A 16,322-nucleotide genomic window follows, 5' to 3' on the forward strand; every position below is an offset into this window, starting at 1 on the left:
GATGCCAGTAAGCACCTGGGCCGTTAGCAGAGTGGACGGAGCTACAGCTCCGCTCTCTCCCATTTCCTCCACAGAAGAACCCCGAGAAGTCTCGAACTCCATTGACGAATGTCCTTCAAACTTCTTTACCCTGGTCCTTCTGGCATTTCCCTTTGGTGGGCACCTTATAACATAGATCAGGTGGGATTTCAAGCAAAAGTACCCCCAGAAACTGGGCGAAAAGGACTAAAACTTCCGTACTCTGGTGGGAGCCACCAGAAGTCTTTTTTAAATCATTTACGGAATGTAGACGTGGTTGGCTAGGCCAGCATATATTGCTCATCACTAGTTACCCTTGAGATGGTGGTGGTGAGCTTCTTAACCTTCTCAAGAGTTAAGAATTCCAACAGGTTGTACCTACGAAGCGCCCCTCAATCCCAAGCAACCTGCACCCCCAGGTATCTAAAGTGAGTATCTGCCCGAAGGAATGACAGCCCCCCCACCCCTGCCCCCACTCCCGGCTGAGACACTACAAAATACTCACTCTTGTCTAGATTGTGCTCTTGTTTCCATTTCTGTTTTAATCAAATGTGTGTTTTAAAAATATCACAACAGTTTTATGATCCAAGTAATAATAATAATTGCTTATTGTCACAAGTAGGCTTCAATGAAGTTACTGTGAAAAGCCCCTAGTCGCCACATTCCGGCGCCTGTTCGAGGAGGCCGGTACGGGAATTTAACCCGGGCTGCTGGCATTGTTCTGCATTGCAGGCCAGCTGTTGAGCCCACTGTGCTAAACCAGCCCCATACCAGTACATTTCAGATGGTCACTAACGTAAAATTTTGCAATCGATTCAGGTTCAATCATTAGATACATATGTTTAAAAAAATATATATATTTATTAAGAATTTTTAACAGAATTTTCAACCATATAAACAACAACCCCCCCCGGAAGAAAGAACTCGCATAGCAAGACATAAACATGGCAAATCAATATGATACAGAACTTTGTACATTGGGTTCCTCCCGTACATATCAGTTTTCCGGATCGTTTATGTTTTTCTTGCTCAGATGCTCCCCCGAATAACCCCCCCTTCGCTTTTTCTCCCCCCCGCCCCCCCAGAAAGAGATGTCCGTGTTCTGTCTCTTCTCTCTCTTTCTTTCCCCCCCCCCCCCCCCGGTTGCTGCTGCTGTCGACCGAACTCCATCTAACGCTGCGCGAGATAGTCTAGGAACGGTTGCCACCGCCTGTAGAACCCCTGCACAGACCCTCTCCGGGCAAACTTTATCCTTTCCAACCTGAGAAACCCTGCCATATCATTTATCCAGGCTTCCACACTGGGGGGCTTCGCATCTTTCCATACTAACAAGGTCCTTCGCCGGGCTACCAGGGACGCAAAGGACAGAATGCCGGTCTCTTTCGCCTCCTGCACTCCCGGCTCGTCCACTACTCCAAATAGTGCTAGCTCCCAGCTTGGCTTGACCCGGACTTTCACCACCTTAGATACTGTTCTCGCAACTCCCCTCCAGAACCCATCCAGTGCCGGGCATGACCAAAACATATGGACATGGTTCGCCGGGCTTCCTGAGCACCTCCCACATCTGTCCTCCACCCCAAAGAACCTACTCAGCCTCGCCCCCGTCATATGCGCTCTGTGAACAACCTTAAATTGTATCAGGTTTAGTCTGGCACAAGAGGAAGAGGAATTAACCCTACTTAGGGCATCAGCCCATAGACCCTCCTCAATCTCCTCCCCCCAGCTCCTCTTCCCATTTACCCTTCATCTCCTCCACCAAAGCTTCCCCCTCTTCTTTCATCTCCTGGTATATCGCCGACACCTTGCCCTCTCCGACCCATACGCCCGAAATCACCCTGTCTTGAATCCCCTGTGCCGGGAGCAGCGGGAATTCCCTCACCTGCCGCCTCACAAACGCCCTCACTTGCATGTACCTGAAGGCATTTCCCAGGGGTAGTCCAAATTTCTCCTCCAGCGCCCCTAAGCTTGCAAACGTCCCATCGATGAACAGGTCCCCCATTCTTCTAATCCCTGCCCGATACCAGCTCTGAAACCCCCCGTCTATCCTTCCTGGGACAAACCGATGGTTATCTCTGATCGGGGACCGAGGCTCCCATCGCGCCCCTATGTCTTCTCCACTGCCCCCAGATCTTTTTTTAAAAAATATATATTTTATTCAGAATTTTGTGGCCAAACATAACAGTACATAGTTTTTCTTTTGAACAACAACCAAGCAATATAAATAACCGTGGCCAATTTTAAACAAATAAATAAATAATATATAAACAGAAACATAAACAAAACTGAGTGGCAACTGCTTTGTCAAAAATAGTTACTCTTCAAAGATACAATCCAATATACATTACCTATAACAAGTGTCTATACATATACAATGACATCCCTGAGAGTCCGTCCGGTCCCCCCCCCCCCTGCAAAATCTAACTGCTTCTTGAAGCCATGCAATGTTTTGTACTCAACTACTTCCTGTGGTAATGAATTCCACAGGCTCACCACTCTCTGGCTGAAGGGATTTCTCCGCATCTCTGACCTAAATGGTCTACCCCTTATCCTCAGACTGGGACCCCTGATTCTAGACAAACTCACCATTGGCAACATCCTTCCTGCATCTACCCTGTCCAGTCCTGTTAGAACTTTATAGGATAATTAAGGAAGAATGGACTCCATTCCGTTCAGCCCTCTCACATTCCACGTGATCAGCCGAGTTGGGGGGCTCTTTACCCCCCCCTTGTCGACTAGCCATCTCCTTTTTCAATCCAGCTTCTCTCCCGGTTCCCACGTAGCCGTATCTCCCCCCAACAGCGCCCTCCCGCCCCGACCACTCCACCCCATACCAGCTCCCCCTTCTCCCCAGCAGCAGCAACCCAGTTAACCCACCCCCCGGCTAGATCCCTTTCTAGCGTAATTGCACCCCCCATGTTGCTCCCAGAAGTCAGCAAACTCTGGCCGACCTCGGCTTCCCCCCGTGACCTCGGCCCCCGCTGTGCGAGGACCCCTCCTTCCTGCTTCCCTGTTCCCGCCATGATTACCATAGCGCGGGAACAAAGCCCGCGCTACCCATTTGGCCCCGCCCCCAATGGCTGGTGCCCCCAGCTCCCCCCCCCCCCCCACCCCACCCCCACGACATGGGGAAGAGAGAAAAGTTACAGGGTCGCAGGATTAACAACTTCGGAAATCATCTCTTCCCCCATTTCCCCCCCCTTCACCCCACGACTTTAACTGCCCCCAGATCTTTAGCGTTGCCGCCACCACCGGACTCGTGGTGTACCTTGTCGGCGAGAGCGGCAATGGTGCCGTCACCAGCGCCCCCAGGCTCGTTCCTTTGCAGGACGCCATCTCCAACCTCTTCCATGCCGCCCCCTCTCCCTCCATCACCCACTTACGGATCATCGCCACGTTGGCTGCCCAGTAGTAGCCACCCAGATTCGGCAACGCCAGCCCTCCTCTATCTCTACTTCGCTCCAGGAACCCCCTTCTTACCCTCGGGGTCTTGCTCGCCCACACAAATCCCATAATGCTCCTGCTTACCCTCTTAAAAAAGGCCTTGGTAATCACAATTGGGAGGCATTGGAATACAAAAAGAAACCTCGGGAGGACCACCATTTTAATCAACTGTACCCTGCCCACTAGCGAGAGTGGCAACATGTCCCACCTTTTAAAGTCCTCCTCCATCTGTTCCACCAGCCACGTCAAATTAAGTTTGTGCAGTGCCCCCCAGCTCCTAGCTACCTGGATCCCCAAGTATCGAAAGCTCCTTTCCGCCCTCCTCAACTGTAGGTCGTCTATCCCTCTTCCCTGATTCCCCGGATGCACCACAAAGAGCTCACTCTTTCCCACATTGAGCTTATAGCCCGAGAAGTCCCCAAACTCCCTTAGGATCTGCATGACCTCAACCATCCGCTCCACTGGATCCGCCACATACAGCAACAGGTCGTCTGCATACAGCGACACTCGATGCTCCTCTCCCCCTCGGACCACCCCCCTCCATTTCCCCGACTCCCTTAACGCCATGGCCAAAGGTTCAATTGCTAATGCAAACAACAGGGGGCACCCCTGCCTCGTCCCTCGATACAGCCGGAAATACTCCGACCTCCGCCGGTTCGTGACCACACTCGCCACCGGGGCTCTATACAGGAGCTTAACCCAACTAATAAACCCTCCCCCGAACCCAAACCTCCTCAACACTTCCCAGAGATACTCCCACTCTACTCGGTCGAAGGCCTTCTCCGCGTCCATAGCTGCCACTATCTCCGCCTCTCCCTCCACCGATGGCATCATAATCACATTCAGTAGCCTCCGCACATTGGTATTTAGCTGCCTGCCCTTTACAAATCCCGTCTGGTCCTCGTGAATCACCCGCGGGACACAGTCCTCAATCCTTGTAGCTAACACTTTTGCCAGCAACTTAGCATCTACGTTGAGGAGCGAGATCAGCCTATACGACCCGCATTGCAGTGGGTCCTTATCCCGCTTCAGGATCAAAGAGATTGTCGCCTCCGACATTGTTGGGGGCAGGGTCCCCCCCTCCCTTGCCTCATTGAAAGTCCTTACCAGCAACGGGGCTAACAGGTGTACATACTTTCTATAGAACTCCACCAGGAACCCATCCAGTCCCGGGGCCTTCCCTGCCTGCATGCTCCCCAGTCCTTTAACCAGCTCCTCCACCTCAGTTGGCACCCCCAAACCAGCCACCTCCTGCTCCTCCACCCTCGGGAACCTCAGTTGGTCCAAGAATCGTCGCATCCCCTCTTTTCCCCCTGGGGGCTGGGACCTATACAGCTCCTCGTAGAAGGCCTTGAATGCCTCATTCACTTTCACCGCACTCCGCACTGTAGTTCCCTTTCCATCCTTGACTCCACCTATATCCCTCGCTGCCATCCTCTTACGGAGCTGATGTGCCAGCATCCGGCTCGCCTTCTCCCCTTACTCATACATCGCCCCCTGTGCCTTCCTCCACTGTGCCTCTGCCTTCCCTGTAGTCAACAGGTCGAACTCCGTCTGGAGACTTCGCCTCTCCCTGAGTAGTCCCTCATCAGGGGCCTCTGCATATCTCCTGTCCACTCTTTAAAATCTCCCCCACTAACCTCTCCCTTTCCCTGCCCTCTCTCTTCTACCTATGAGCCCTGATCGAGATTAACTCTCCCCTAACCACCGCCTTCAGCGCCTCCCATACTACTCCCACCTGCACCTCCCCATTGTCGTTGGCCTCCAGATACCTTTCGATGCACCCTCCTGCACACTTCCTCGTCTGCCAACAGTCCCACATCCATCTGCCACAGCGGGCGTTGGTCCCTCTCCTCCCCCAGCTCTAATTCCACCCAGTGCGGGGCGTGGTCTGAAATGGCTATTGCCGAATACTCCGTTCCCTTCACTTTTGAGATCAATGCCCTGCCCAGAACAAAAAAATCTATCCGGGAGTAGGCCTTGTGTACATGGGAGAAAAAAGTGAATTCTCTGGCCAAAGGCCTGGTAAATCTCCACGGATCTACTCCCCCCATCTGGTCCATAAACCCCCTGAGCACCTTGGCCGCAGCCGGCCTCTTTCCGGTCCTGGATCTGGAGCAATCCAGTGCTGGGTCCAACACCGTGTTGAAGTCCCCACCCATTATCAAACTTCCTACCTCCAAGTCCGGAATACGCCCCAACATACATTTACCAATACCACCTCCGTCCCCTGCAACCTACCGTTCACCATCACGTATCGGCCTCCATTGTCCACCACTATGTTCTTGGCCTCAAACGACACCCGCTTCCCCACCAGTATTGCCACCCCTCTATTCTTTGCATCCAGCCCCGAATGGAACACCTATCCTACCCATCCCTTTCTTAACCTGACCTGATCTGCCACCTTCAGATGTGTCTCCTGAAGCATGACCACGTCTGCCTTCAGTCTCTTTAAATGCGCGAACACTCGGGCCCGCTTAACTGGCCCATTTAGGCCTCTCACATTCCACGTGATTGGCCGGATTGGGGGGCTACCCATTCCCCCCCCCCCCCCCACCCACCCCCCGCCGTCGCCGACTAGCCATCTCCTATTTTAGGCCAGTCCCGTGCCCGCGTCTCTCGCACCCTCCAGTCCCCCAGACGGGGAGCCCCCGCCCCGACCACCTCTTCCATTTTCAGTTCCCCCTCGGCCATTGCAGCAGCAACGCTATTGTTCTCTCTCCCCCCCCCCCCCTCCCCGCTAGATCCAAATCTAGTTCTTTTGCTCCCCCCATAATACTTCAGTAAGATAGCTGACTCCTGCTGATCCCCCCCCGGTGTGGAAATCCCTCCTCCTCCTTGCGCTCCTCCATCCCCCACCCCTCCCTAGCGCGGGAAAAAGCCCGCGCTTTCCTAAACCAGCCCCGCCCCCTGTGGCGCAGCTCCTGTTGCGGCCTTATCCTAATTCCCCCATCCCCGAGTCTTAACTCCCTCCAGCACCGACGCCCACATTCCTCACTGTCCCCCCTTCAAAAACTCTCCCCCCATCCCCATCCATCGTCCCACCCGTAAAACATTCTTTACCCATATTTACAACCCTGTATGCAGTCAACATTTCCCCCACTACCACAGCCCCTCAGTTCGAGTCCAATTTTTCCGTTTGGCTAAAGGTCCAAGCCTCTTCTGGCGTTTCGAAATAGTGGTGTCGATCCTGATACTTGACCCATAGTCGCGCTGCCTGCAGCATTCCGAATTTCACCCTTTTTTTTATGCAGCACCGCCTTGGCCCGATTGAAGCCAGCTCTCCTCTTTGCCACCTTCGCGCTCCAGTCCTGGTAGACTCGGATCACCGCATTCTCCCATCTACTGCTCCGCTCCTTCTTGGCCCATCTCAGGACACACTCTCTGTCTGCGAAACAATGGAACCTCACCACTATCGCCCTTGGCGGCTCACCAGCCTTGGGTCTCCTCGCCAGGACCCGGTGAGCCCCTTCTCGCTCCAGGGGGCTCGGAGAGGCCTCCGCACCCATCAGCGAATGGAGCATCGTGCTCACATACGCCCCAGCATCTGCCCCCTCTACTCCTTCGAGGAGACCCAGAATCCGGAGATTCTTCCTCCGAGACCTGTTCTCTAGAACTTCGAATCTCTCGGCTCACCGCTTGTGCAGCGCCTCGTGCGCCTCCATCTTCACCGCCAGGCCCAAGATCTCTGTCCTCGTTCTCATTAGTTTTTTCCTTCACCTCTCGGAGCTCTATCGCCTGGGCCTCCTGGGTCGCCTTCAGCCCCTCGATCGCCAACAGCATTGGCGCCAGCACCTCCTTTTTAAGCTCCTCCACGCAGCGCCTGAAAAACTCCTGCTGGTCCGGCCCCCATGCTGCTCGATCTCCGCTCTCCGCCATCTTGTTTTCTCCCCCTCGTTTCTGCTGCTGCTCCAAAGCCTCTTTTTGTGTCCCTCCACTTCTAGTCCCCTCCATACACGACGGAAGGGGGACCTTCCTTCACCTTCCCACACGGGATTAGATCAAAGAAAGTTCCGTTGGGGCTCCTCCGTAGAGCCCAAAAGTCCGTTCTAGCGGGAGCTGCAGAAATGTGCGGCTTAGCTCCGCATCGCCGCAACCGGACGTCATTAGATACATATGATGAGGGTCAAACAATTCAAAGATCTGAATTCATTTTTTAATTAGCGTTTTACTTATTTTTCTGTTCCTCGCTTTGATCTCTCCCTCCAAATGAAAAGCTCAGTTGAGTCTCTTCCCCTGCATTAAGAGTTCTAAATTCCAGAGTTAACCATGCCTAAATTCAACATACCCCCTTAATGTGTTCTTTTGTAAATAAGGTTTTCAAAATTGTGTAGGTTATTTCAAATGTGGGCTGCTTTTCACTGCATCCAGCAAGAAACAAAACCATAAATCACCATAAGGAACAACTTCATGATTCTGTTGCACACAGTATATTGTGACAATCGTAACTACAGGTACAGAGAAACTGGTTTTAATTTGTAATCAAATGTCACGCTACCCTGCTTTGAGATTTATTGATGCAAGGCACTGTACATGGAAAATAAATCTAATCATCATTTCAATCAGAAATTTGACTTGCATTGGTACTAAAAAAAAATAACATAACAGCACAAAAAGAAAAATTGCTGTGTGACGTTTAAGATAAAAGTGAAATGAGTTTGTGCCTGTTTTGTTTTAATGGACGTCTTCCACAGAGACCTTGACCAGGCAAGCATGGAGGCAGTGGTATCTTTGCTTGTGGGGCTGCCTTTGCAGCCAGAAGAGGGGGACGGTGTTGAACTAATGGAGGCTAAATCGCAGCTCTTCCTGAAGTAAGTCCAGTTCAGAACCCTTATGATAATGAAGCTAAATGGCAATGATTTAAACTGTGCTCAAAAATTCCACAACTGCCGCATTACACTTTGCTCATTTAAGAAAAAAGGGTCAAAAATTGCGATGTTCAGATAATCTCTCTCTTGTAGGTACTTTACTCTCTTCATGAATTTGCTAAATGACTGCAGTGAAGTGGAGGAGGAAACGGCACAAACAGGTGGACGAAAGCGAGGGATGTCACGCCGCCTTGCGTCACTCAGGCACTGCACAGTTCTTGCCATGTCCAACCTCCTCAACGCAAATGTAGATAGTGGTCTGATGCACTCTATCGGTGAGCAGAGCTCCTTTTTTATTCATTGTTACTTGAAAAGCATTCGCCATTTCTCCAGGGAAGCTGACCAGAACTTGGTTGCATGAAACTCGGGTTTGGGTGGAAATGCATGAATCAAATATAAATCAAGCTACTTTAGATGTAGTTCTGTGACACAAAGATGAAATGTCATTCTCACACCACACACTCATCGTGGTGCTGCTTCAAACTAAGGTTTGTATCAGGATCAACCATCAGACTTTTTAAAATGGCTGTTTTTCATCTCCTACCTGCAATTTATGGGCTCTTTTAGCATGAAGTCCTCAGTGAACAGGCATGCATGCACGCACGTCTGAACAAGGGCCACTAGACAGCGATTGAGTTACTTTATATCCCTTCTTAAGATCGGGCACCTCAGCACCGAATCAATAAAAGCTCAGACCGTACTGATTTGCAAGACTTGATTTCCACACCGGACAACATTACTTTTAAAAAAACTAAATGGGCTATTGGAGTCCATTCTTCCTTAATTATCCTATAAAGTTCTAACAGGACTGGACAGGGTAGATGCAGGAAGGATGTTGCCAATGGTGAGTTTGTCTAGAATCAGGGGTCCCAGTCTGAGGATAAGGGGTAGACCATTTAGGTCAGAGATGCGGAGAAATCCCTTCAGCCAGAGAGTGGTGAGCCTGTGGAATTCATTACCACAGGAAGTAGTTGAGTACAAAACATTGCATGGCTTCAAGAAGCAGTTAGATTTTGCACTTGAGGGATTGGATTGGATTTGTTTATTGTCACGTGTACCGAGGTACAGTGAAAAGTATTTTTCTGCGAGCAGCTCAACAGATCATTAAGTACATGGGAAGAAAAGGGAATAAAAGAAAATACATAATCGGGCAATACAACATATACAATGTAACTACACAAGCACTGGCATTGGATGAAACATACAGGGTGTAGTGTTAATGAGGTCAGGCCATAAGAGGGTAATTTAGGAGTCTGGTGACAGTGGGGAAGAAGCTGTTTTTGAGTGTGTTCGTGAGTGTTCTCAGACTTCTGTATCTCCTGCCCGATGGAAGAGTGAGTAAGCCGGGTGTGAGGGATCTCTGATTATGCTGCCCGCTTTCCCCAGGCAGTGAGAGGTGTAGATGGAGTCAATAGATGGGAGGCAGGTTCGTGTGATGGACTGGGCGGTGTTCACGACTCTCTGAAGTTTCTTGCGGTCCTGGGTCGAGCAGTTGCCATACCAGGCTGTGATGCAGCCCGATAGGATGCTTTCTATGGTGCATCTGTAAAAGTTGGTATGGGTTAATGTGGACATGCCGCATTTCCTTAGTTTCCTGAGGAACTATAGATGCTGTTGTGCTTTCTTGGTGGTAGAGTCGACGTGGGTGGACCAGAACAGATTTTTTGAGATGTGCACCCCTAGGAATTTGAAACTGCTAACCATCTCCACCTCGGCCCCGTGATGCTGACAGGGGTGTGTACAGTACTTTGCTTCCTGAAGCCAATGACCAGCTCTTTAGTTTTGCTGGTATTGAGGGAGAGATTGTTGTCGCTACACCACTCCACTAGGTTCTCTATCTCCCTCCTGTATTCGGACTCGTCGTTATTCGAGATCCTGCCCACTATGGTCGTATCGTCAGCTTGAGTTGGAACCAAGTTTTGCCATGCAGTCGTGTGTGTACAGGGAGTAGGGGGCTAAGTACGCAGCCTTGCAGGGTGTTGAGGACTGTTGTGGAGGAGGTGTTGTTCATTCTTACTGATTGTGGCAGCTCGGTGGCGCAGTGGTTAGCATTGCTGCCTCACAGCGCCGAGGTCCCAGGTTCGATCCTGGCTCTGGGTCACTGTCCGTGTGGAGTTTGCACATTCTCCCCGTGTTTGCGTGGGTTTCGCCCCCTCAACCCAAAGATGTGCAGGGTAGGTGGATTGGCCATGCTAAATTGCTCCTTAATTGGAAAAAAATAATTGGGTACTCTAAATTTAAAAAAAAGATTTAGCACTTGGGGCGAAGGGAGTCAAAGGATATGGGGGAAAGCAGGATTAGGCTATTGAGTTGGATAATCAGCCATGAATATAATGAATGGCAGAGCAGGCTTGAAGGGCCGAATGGCGGAGCAGGTTTGAAGGGCCGAATGGCCTCCTCCTCCTATTTTTTCTATGTTCTATGTTTCTATCTAGGTTTTTGCTCTTGCTTAGTTTTTGCTTATTGCTCTTTTATAGTTTTCTTTGTCTATCAAATGCAGAACATATCAAGCCTAATCTTCTGACTGCAGAATTGCAAAGAACAGCAGTCCAATGTGCACAAAATGCATGAAATATGTTGTTTCTATTTTGACTTTGTTTATAGTGCAGTAACTTATGCAAGTTCTTAAATTTCCTGATACAAGCTCAAGCCTTAACAGACCAACTGTGTTATCACAACTGAATTTCAAGGATCGAAACAAAACACTTTTTTAAATAAGGTGGTTCAAATTGCTATTATTGAAAGAGTGGCAATTCAGCAGACCAGGCTTTTGTTTGGGTTGCCCCGCTTGCATTCCGCGGAATAAAGGCTGTCTCTGTTCCTCTGCAGGCTGTCTTAATCAGAAACTAAATTGAAAATTTGAGGCAAACTATCGCAAAATATGATTCCAAGGTTGACAAAGTTGGTGGCTTTAGTGAATTTTCCAAGATGTGCTCAGTTAGCATCACTTTGTTTATATTGAGTTTATGCTGGATCTTGGCATTTTGGGGGTTTTGTGAATCATGCAAATTTTTATTTAGATGGTTTGTTTTTCAAAAATCCTTTACCAATGAATGCCCTTTGGCAGGAACAGTGTTTTGACGTTTTGTTTTTCCCACCCAACCATAACAAAACCCTAATTGGATTTGTTTTATTTGTTTTGTTTTATTGTGCTTAGGCTTGGGGTACCACAAAGATCTTCAAACAAGAGCTACATTCATGGAAGTGCTGACTAAAATTCTTCAACAGGGAACAGAGTTTGACACACTTGCAGAAACTGTACTGGCTGATCGGTTTGAAAGGCTTGTGGAGTTGGTCACCATGATGGGAGATCAAGGAGAACTGCCCATTGCAATGGCTCTAGCTAATGTGGTGCCTTGTTCACAGTGGGTAAGTGGACTTGTTTTGGCAATGTCACCAGCATTAAGCAGATGCACAAAATATTTGGAATGCTTATCTTTGTCACTTGATGGAAGGTGATTGTTGAAAAGTGACCTATTAGTGCTTCTGTTCCAAAGCAGTGTGCAATGAGAAACTACCTTAGATGCATGCTTCTCATGCTAATCTCCTCGTGTTGTCTGGAAACGAATGGTGAGTGGTAGGGTAAAATGTGAGTGAACAGGAGAGGTGATCAGTTAATTCTCATTCCTATACCACTCGATCTTCCCCCTCCTCCGTATAGCTTCATAATGATTTCCATTTTAAGTCCACTACATAATCACCGTGCTACATGCAAGACTGATCTAATTTTTTAAAAAAAGATTGAATGCATGTGGTTAGATTGCTGTGTAGCATCTTCAGTAATTGACTAACTCAGTTCATGGATGAGAAATGAGAAGACCAAGAAAGTAGTCATGTCCCGGCCACTGGATTTTGTCACTAATTAAATGTCTCGTGTTCTAAGTAAAATTCACGATGCAACTGAAACACTGAGTCAGTGCCCTAATTGTGTATTTCAGTGCTTATTCTCACTTCATCAGAATTGCACAACTGGCATGGTAGCACAATGGCTAGCACTGTTGCTTCACAGCGCTGGGGTCTCGGGTTTGATTCCCAGCTTGGGTCACTGTCTGTGCGGATTCTGCACGTTCTCCTTGTGTCTGCGTGGGTTTCCTCCGGGTGCTCTTGTTTCCTCCCACAACTCAAAAGACGTGCTTGTTAGGTAATTTGGTCGTTCTGAATTCTCCCTCTGTGTACCCGAACAGGTGCCAGAATGTGGCGACTAGGGGCTTTTCACAGTAACTTCATTGCAGTGTTAATGTAAGCCTACTTATGACAATAAAGATTATTATTATTGATTGAGTTGATCCCTATCGAAAGAGGTAGTGAAATCGTAGGAACTGGAATAATTTGTTGAAACTCCGAGAATTGTACTTCTTGACTTGTTCGTCAATCATTTAATCCTAGAGTTGGGTTTATTTTTTATGTTAGCAACACTATGAATTAATTTGAATATATTTACTTCACCACAAACCATTTCTAATGGTTATTAGTGTTGGTATGGGCATTGTCATCAGCCTGGGAGAGTGGGAACAGTAGGATCCCATTGGGTCAATTTTGGGACACCTTGTTTAATATCATCATCAATGATGGCAGTGCAGTGGTTACATTTGCAGAAAATGAAAGTTAATGCAGGTGTTGGAGTGAAGAGGGTAAGGTGATTGAGGATTTGAATATAATGGGCAGATTGGCAGATCAAACTCAACATAGGGAAAAGTTAAGTGCTTCATGTGAGGACAAAATAATCCAGCAAGGATTTTTTACTTAAATAGGAAGGAAGTGAGGAAGAACATGGGGATATTTATTGACCAATAGAAGCAGCCATAGTAATGCCCAATCTCAGTGAGTAAAGTACATCAGCTGTTTGGATGAATTACACAAAGTCAATATTGAGCCAAGATAGTTGGGTGCCTACAATTTTCTAAATAATTGGTGTGACAGTAATTTGAATCAGTGTACAGGCCTGGATAGTTGTCGTACAAAAGGACATCATAACTAATATAGAAGAGAACACCATAAAGCTGAGAAGATGGAGAGATTGGGTTATGAGGAGTGATTATCAAAATTGGGTGTTTCGCTGAAAAACAGAAGGCTGAGAGATGATATGATTGATGATTTTGAGCTCCTTAATGAACTAGATAATGTTGACCAAGACAAGCTGGATGACCTTACCCGGAACAGTAAAACCTGCAGACTCTGCCTGCGCTTGAAGTGGCTCAACACACAATTAAATAATTATTTCACTGAGTGAGTGCTATAACAGGCTCCCGAAGGAAAAGGTGGAAACTGTTGATTAATTCAAACTTAAACTAGATGTGATTATTTCAGAAATATTTTTTAATACTGTTAGGAGTAATTTGATGTATGACATGGTAAGACTACCTGGCTTGAGAGAGGAGCAGATGCCAAGGGTGGGGGTGGGGTGGTGGTGGTGATTTCCTTGCATCCTGTCAGGGTCTGTGGTAGATGATTTGATAAGACACTGATTGCCAAGATTTGTGGGAAAACTCATTCCCATATTAGGTAACCACTAGGATGTTGAATGCTGAACATAGGAATCTTGAAACATTTATAACTGGTGAAATGAAGTAAATGCAATGAATAGCTTTGTCTGTAGGTGGCAACAAAGCTTAAAATTCTTTGGCTTTAATGCTTGACTATTCCATTAGAGAACTGGTGATTTCTAGAATTGCACTGTGTTGCGAGATGGGATAGCATGTCATCCTCCAATAAATGCTACCAGCAAGTGGTGAGGAGAAAGGAAGGTGGAGAATGAGAGAGCAGTTAACATAGTCCGGTTAGGTGGATAAACTGATGCAGATGAAGGTCAATTACATTGTGGTCCTCAGTTTTGGCCTATGGCTACTTTTTGTTATATGTTTCCTGTCAACGTAGTTGCAGGTAAGTTTACAAGAATAGTTCATAGCATCACTAAGAATGGTATTAGTCCAACGCCAGAATTCCGATTTCTTTTAAGGAGATCTTACTGCAGTATGTATGACCTTCAATTAATTCTCACAGTTTAAGGTACGTGAAAAGAAATTTTGGTGTAGGCTCACGTGAACATGAACGTGAACTGTTCCTCCATGTCTTTAGTGACCCATTCCCTGGTGTGTTGAGTTACCCCTTTTCTGTTTCACCTGTCTGATTCCCTATTCCCTATTGCCTTTGTGTGGTTATGTCCTCTCTCCTCACTGTCCCCTGCATATCACTTCTGCATTTTTAAAATGGGAATTGTTAACAGTTTGTTGGGTGCATATGTAATACCTGTTATTATGTGAAAAGACGATGAATTGCAATTCTCCGTTCAATATATTATACTTGCAGGTCAGTCGGATATGACCGTAAACAAAGGTCAAATCTTCAACTCCCAGCATTGTATTGTAATGCGTGCATAACTGTCACAGTAGGATGCATTTAAGTGGTTTAGGTAGAAGTGTGGTGTTACAAAACGGGATGCCATGGAGAGGCAGGGTGCTGATTTGGCAAAGTGATCTTCCCTCTGTTTTTCTTTACCACCCTTTCCCTTATCATTCTCATCCACGCCCCTATTGACCCCAAAATCAGGGCAAGTTCTTAAATTGCCCGATCATTAGGGGGGAGGCGGAAGCAGAGGTCACACACTTCCCCACAGGGAAATAAAAAGTCAGACCTTTCAATTATGTGGTGACTTTATAGAGAGTGATGGGACATTGGTTTTCCTTTAAATCGGCCTTTCCTCCCAACTGGGGCAACTTCATGGAATTGGACTGTACACCATTTATTAACCAGTTCCCACGGTTGAGTTTTACAAATTGCAATTTCTTGAAAAATACTGCATGGATGTAGCTCAAAAAAATGCAATTCTTCATTTTTACCACAGACTTCCATTGGGCCAGTCACAAATCTCAACCAACAGGTAGGAAAGCTTAAAATGTGCACATGAGCAAAATGCACTCTTGACCCAATTGCAGTAATCCTCGAACTGCTTTGAGCAGAGAACGGTTTTTAAATAGTCCTTTAGTCTTTTCTTTCGTAGTGGTGATTTGCTTTTGGCAGCTTAATGTAGCGAAGGTTTGGGTAGCAGTTGTAAAAAGGTAGCATGACTTGGTTGGAGCTGAGCACTAGACCTATATCTTGACTCTTACACATTCTTGCCAGTAGAAACTGCAGAAAATTGGGTTTGGAAAACAATCTTGGCAATTGGGGTCTCGTTGAACTTTTTGAGAAAGGATTGGCCGTTACTGCTAGGCAACCAGCATTGTATAATTAGAGTGCCCATGAACTGCACAACTGGGCGGAGAAAATTAAGATTAGACACCTAGGCACGGACTCATGATTTTATCCATTGACTGATTTCAAAGAAACCTGTTACTCTTGGTCTGGGTAGATTCTCTCTGAGCAAAAATGCTCATTACCAGGTTTCTTCAATCGTTGCTTTGGTTATTGCCTGTTAACAGTTGAGATTTAAATCTGTAAATTTCGGTAGCAGCTCAGGAGTCTGGCCATGTCGAGAGCTGGTAATTAAGAAACCTAAATTTCAAGTTCAACCATGATATTTTGAGAATCCTTGCTTGGGCTTACATGTTTACATGCAAGTCCAGTCCCACATACAGCTCCGTTGACTCTTAACCACTCTTTGAAGTGGCATTGCATGTCACTCGGATGCTTCATCAGGGATTGTCGATAACTGCCAGTAATGCCCATGTCACACACGTGTAAAACCTTGCATAAGGGGTATATGTATAAAATTCCCCACCTTTGTAGGTAGGACGAGGAGTTGAGATGGTGCCTGTCAATGGCCAGCTGCTCCTTTATCTAAATGGGAAGTGCCATCCTACCTGTTTCTGCGTGTAAATCCCATCCCAGGAATATAAGTCAAAAGTTGACCACCTGTTTCTTTCCACTGTCCTTGGGGGAGAGAGATGTTTCGTCCTCGCCACCCTGTTCAAATTAGAGTACCAGTACTGCTCTTTCATTTAGCTCGCTCATTTATTGAGCACAGTGACTCGCCCCATACCTCGATGGGCTTCTCCC

General features: G+C 47.5%; 1 protein-coding gene across 7 annotated transcripts in view; it reads left to right on the forward strand.

Moving 5' to 3' along the window:
- nf1a (neurofibromin 1a) overlaps positions 1-16,322 on the forward strand; it is a 372,455-nt gene that overhangs the window by 143,837 nt on the left and 212,296 nt on the right. For 5 of the 7 annotated variants that reach the window (XM_072469816.1, XM_072469815.1, XM_072469810.1 and 2 more), the window contains 4 exons: positions 8,154-8,270; positions 8,421-8,602; positions 11,485-11,696; positions 15,169-15,204. In XM_072469816.1, coding sequence (XP_072325917.1) covers positions 8,154-8,270; positions 8,421-8,602; positions 11,485-11,696; positions 15,169-15,204 — 547 coding nt within the window. The remainder of the gene's footprint in view (positions 1-8,153; positions 8,271-8,420; positions 8,603-11,484; positions 11,697-15,168; positions 15,205-16,322) is intronic. The other 2 variants (XM_072469811.1, XM_072469814.1) reach the window with 1 other exon arrangement.

The sequence above is a fragment of the Scyliorhinus torazame genome, chromosome 12, assembly GCF_047496885.1.
Source record: "Scyliorhinus torazame isolate Kashiwa2021f chromosome 12, sScyTor2.1, whole genome shotgun sequence".
In the NCBI taxonomy this organism is placed as follows: Eukaryota; Metazoa; Chordata; class Chondrichthyes; order Carcharhiniformes; family Scyliorhinidae; genus Scyliorhinus; species Scyliorhinus torazame.